The following is a 4,639-nucleotide window of genomic DNA, read 5'->3' on the forward strand; positions in this document are numbered from 1 at the left end:
TCCGAGCTTCAAGACGTCGGCTGGTTCTACTCCTGATTTTAATGCAGGAAATGCAGAGTAAGTAAAAATGAACTTATTTTTCAACCTTGGATGTTCTGTGTGATAGTGTCTGACGACATGCATACAAAAATTAACCAGACTACCAGTTGACAGTCATGCTAGCAGCTCTGTGAGACTGTACTTGAGCCAAATGCTAACATCAGCATGCTAATCTGCTCACAATGACAGTGCAAACATGCTAATGTTTAGCAGCATGTATAATGTTTACCATGTTCACCATCTTAGTTTAGCTAGATAGCATGCTAACATTAGCTCATTAGCAGTAAACACAGCGTACAATTGAGGCTGATGGGAGTATCATTAATTCTGCAGGTATCTGGTTGTGAAGCAAAGTATTGGAAAAATAAAAATGTGACCTGATGATGGCGCTAGAAGGAAAGTGAAAGGATCATCAAAGTCAGTGGAATTCATCGACTGGTAACATGACTGTTTGATTTTTTTCCAGTCCACCGAGTAGATGTTGAGATATTTCAGTCTTGACCAAAGTGACAAACCGACTAAAAAGATAACTTCTAAACCACTTCAGACATTTTCAAAGAACAAAGATCTGTAACAGAAGATGTCTTGGTGTTATTTACGTTCACATCAAGCTTCTCATGTTGAAATAAATGATAAGTTAAAATCTGATTGAGATCAGCCTGAAATCTGACAGAGTTTTGAACTTAGCTTCAGTAAAATACAAACAAACATTTCACTCAGTGGGATAAACATGAGTTTTTATAAATTGATTATTTAAATAACACTAAAGTGATTCAATAAGTATATTAAAAAATATGAAGTAGAAGTTGTTGTGAGAGATTGATTAAAACCAGGATTAAACCTGGATAGACAGTGTCTTTTATTGGGCCTTTTTAAATCTGAATAGATGACAGAAGCCGGACGGCCAGTCAATCGGAGGCCAGGATCTGATCAGAGCTTCCAATTGGCTGAGCTTCAGTATCTCCACTTGAGCCCGCATCCCCCTCCTCTTCACTCATGATTGGCTGACAGGCACAGACCCAGCTCCGCTCTGACTGGCCAACACGGTGGTTGTCTGTGTGCCCTGATTGGCCAGCTGGGTGTAGAGGCGGGATCTGAGGAATCGTGGGTAACTGTCGGTTTCCATTAGGCCAAAAATCTGATCCTGGGCCAGTTGGAAGGAGGCGGGGTTAACACCGAGACGCAGGCTCTGATTTGTCAGTTCTCTTACAGATGAGTCCACGTTGACCTGGAGACAGAGGGAGGCAACATTACATGACCAGTCACTGGACTAATCACAGGACAGACAGACAGACAGGCAGGCAGGCAGGCAGGCACCTGTCTCGCTGCATTGGTAGAAATAAACTCGTCGTAGATTTTCGCAGCTCTGGCAGCCATCTTGCTAAGGGGGCGTATCCTCTTGAATCTCTCTACAGCCAACCAGAAGTCCAGGTTCTCCTCGCTGAACTCTGACCTCAGGAAGTGACGGAACACCGTCAGACCGTCTGGCCAATGAGAGGAGAGCAGGGAGACTGTTTAGCCAATAAAAACACAGTGTCATCATGTAGGCTCCTCCCCTCACTGACTACTGGTTGAACACAAACAGGAAGTAGACTGTCTTACACTGATTGGTCAGCAGAGCCTCCAGACTCTCCGCCCACCTCAGCACCTCCTGTGGAGATGGTCTGAAAGACAAAACAAACACAGCTCATACACATTTGAACCAGCAGGAATCAAACAGAACCAGTAAGAACCTGCTACACCCAGTAGGACAAAGGTGGAAACAATTAGAACCACATGAAACCAGTAGGACCCTTTTGGAACCAGCAGGATCCAGCAGACCTTGGCACTCAGGTACTCGATATACACAAATTAGAACCAGTCCTTCCGGTCCAGGGTAAAGGTCTAGGAATGTATTATCTCAGTGAGGTGCTCACAAGTATGACAGTACCGACATGTGTGTTCCTACCTGTTGTTTCTCAGAGCTTTCTCCAAACTGTTACCGTGGAAACAGCTACTGTTTTTCCGTCGCCGTAAAAACGCCAGGCGACTCCGGACATCAGCAGCCCTGAGGAGATGAAGACGACGAGTCAGAGAAACAGGAAGTACAAACAAAAACAAAAACAAACGTGTGTTTACATACAGACTCTTGGTCTTCTTCCTCAGCTGAAGGTTTCTGAGCTCCGAGTCCTGAACAAACAAAATAACAAACTGTCAAACACTACCTGGTTCCCATAGACTCTACTGTTCTTTAACAGAGTCTCTAATCTGCTTTCTACTGAGCTCTACTGGACTTTCATGTGTCTACTGGATTCTTCTGGTCACTACTTGACTTTGCTAGACTCTACTGTCTTTACTGCTCTCTGCTGGGTTCAACAGGTCTATACTTGAATGTGTTAATGTCTGTTGGACTCTATGGGAATCATCTAAACTCTATTGCTGTTGGTCCTTACTGGGCTCTACTTGGCTTTATTGTTGACATTTCTCCTGGTCTCTCCTGGACTCATGTTCACTTGAGATTGCTCTCTTATTTTTTTGTACTGGTCTTTACTGGTTCCATACTGCTCTCTGTTAGTCTGTACCGCTCTGTCCAGGTCTGTTCTGGTTTATGCTGCTCTGTCCTTAGTCTTTGCTGTTCTTCTCTATTCTGTATTGTTCTCTTCTGGTTTTTACTAGTCTGTCCTGCTCCATAATGGACTCTACTGGTCTCTACCTTGGTGCCGTTAAGCAGCAGCAGCATGTGCTGCAGAGACCCCCCCTCTCTAGTCAGCTGTTTCCTCAGAGTGTGGGGGGAAAGGGGTTGCAGGGTGGGGCTCGAGCCAGGGCCTAGGTCAAAGGTCATGGGGCGGGTGAGTCGGTGGATGGTGCTGTCGGACAGGAAGCGGGGCGATCGAGGTTCCTGCAGCAGAGAACCCTCGGAGAGCGAGCGACGCAGAACTGAACATCAAATAAAGAGACAAACAATGAGTTTGGGTTGAGTTGATTACTTAAACTGATATTTCTAGGCTGAGAACTCACATTTAAAATGACACTTAACTTCTGTTTTAACTTCTATTACAACTTCTATTGGTGTTTGTATTTCCTTTTCAACTTCTCTTCAACTGTTTAGATCTCTTATTCTTTAAATGACAGTTCAGCTGCTTTCATTGCTGACACTTCAAAGTCTTTCAGGTCTCAGATCTTCCGGTTTGAATGACGAAAAACAATTAGCACTTGTTTTTTCAGGAATTGAACTTAAACTGACATTTCCACTTTGATTTATCTCTTACACTTTGACATTTCAACTGCTTTCAGTGATTGAAGGTTTAACTGACCGGTTTAACTCATTTTACTCCTGTCAGTTGAACTGACACGTTCTTTCCATTGTTCCATTGTTCAGCTGCAGGTTTTCAGCAGTGCACACTCAGACTGACCTGCAGGTCTGTAGGCGGAGGTGAACTCCTCGGCACCTCCTCTCTCCTCTTCCTCTTCACCTTCACCACTCTCCTCCTCTTCTTCCTCCTTCGTGTTGAAGTGGTGGGGACTCAGCAGGATGCCCCGCCCCCCCACACCTCCCACATTCTCTGATGTTTCTGAGGCACTCTCCCCCTCCCCCTGCTGCCGCTCCTCCACCTCCTCCCCCTCCTCCCTCCTCTTCCTCCTCTCCTCATCCTCTGTTCTCCCTCTCTCTTTCCAGATCGGACTCCTCTGGGTGGAAGAGGAGGATGGCGGAGGTGGGGGGAGGAGATGAGGTAGAGCAGTAATGGCCCTGGAAGGAGGTGAGGAGGAAGAGGAGGCATATGGAGAAAGTGAAGAGAAGGGGGCGGGGGAAGGAGGAGTGAAGGAGGAGAAGGGAGAGCTGAGGGAGTAAGGAGAGGGGGAGGGAGGTCTGAGGGCCTCACAGAGGGAGGAGTAGGGGGAGGAGGAGCGGACAAGGGGAGGATCAGGGGAGGAGTAAGGAGAGGAGGGACGATAGAGGAGGTCAGACTGACCAAGAGAGAGAAGGCCAAAGTCTGAGGGGAGGTCTGAGAGCTGAGCAGGAGGAGGGGGGAGGAGGGAAAGGAGGGTTCACATTAATATAAAGAGTCTCAAAGAGCCCACAGGTGTAGAGTTAAAGCAAACCTCTCTTGTACCTGGTTGCTGTGTGCGGTCTCCGTGGCAACCAGCTGGTGGATGTTGTCATGGAGACAGAGACGGACTCTGACCTTCTGCTCCATGCTGAAAGACTCCAGACTGAAGACAAAACGGCAACACGTCTGAGAGGTCTGCACGAAGTAGATGTGGAGCGGCTCCGACGACACTGAACCCAACGACAACACATTACTGTATATACCAGAACAACAACACACATATGTTATATACAACAAAAACACATGACAACGACAACACACATTACTTTTGGTCAGTTTTTAGTTGACTTAAACTCTGGACATTTTAGTCTGGTGTTAGGCAAACATCAGCAAACTGCTTTCACATAAGATTTCATTCAACTGATTTTAACAATTAAGTCTAGGTAAGATGTAACAACATCAGCACATCCAATGCAATCTAACTTTCGCAATATGAGTCATCAGAAAGTACAAGAAAAAAGAAAACTCCTCCTCACAATCAGAAAGAACCTTGTACAACAGCCTGGCAGTAA

At 46.0% G+C, this 4,639-nt stretch overlaps 1 protein-coding gene across 5 annotated transcripts in view; it reads right to left on the bottom strand.

Moving 5' to 3' along the window:
* Positions 1 to 260: 260 nt before the first annotated feature.
* LOC120787501 (regulator of G-protein signaling 3-like) overlaps positions 261 to 4,639 on the bottom strand; it is a 39,788-nt gene continuing 35,409 nt past the window's right edge. For 3 of the 5 annotated variants that reach the window (XM_040123184.1, XM_040123182.1, XM_040123183.1), the window contains exons 20-27: positions 4,131 to 4,297; positions 3,432 to 4,029; positions 2,732 to 2,955; positions 2,162 to 2,208; positions 1,988 to 2,086; positions 1,642 to 1,703; positions 1,357 to 1,523; positions 261 to 1,267 (exon numbers count right to left, since the gene is read on the bottom strand). In XM_040123184.1, the coding sequence (XP_039979118.1) occupies positions 1,034 to 1,267; positions 1,357 to 1,523; positions 1,642 to 1,703; positions 1,988 to 2,086; positions 2,162 to 2,208; positions 2,732 to 2,955; positions 3,432 to 4,029; positions 4,131 to 4,297 (1,598 nt within the window). In that variant the 3' untranslated portion in view covers positions 261 to 1,033. Of the gene's footprint in view, positions 1,268 to 1,356; positions 1,551 to 1,641; positions 1,704 to 1,987; positions 2,209 to 2,731; positions 2,956 to 3,431; positions 4,030 to 4,130; positions 4,298 to 4,639 lie in introns of all 5 variants that reach the window. The other 2 variants (XM_040123186.1, XM_040123185.1) reach the window with 2 other exon arrangements.

Source organism: Xiphias gladius, unplaced genomic scaffold (assembly GCF_016859285.1).
Source record: "Xiphias gladius isolate SHS-SW01 ecotype Sanya breed wild unplaced genomic scaffold, ASM1685928v1 HiC_scaffold_1480, whole genome shotgun sequence".
NCBI lineage: Eukaryota > Metazoa > Chordata > Actinopteri > Istiophoriformes > Xiphiidae > Xiphias > Xiphias gladius.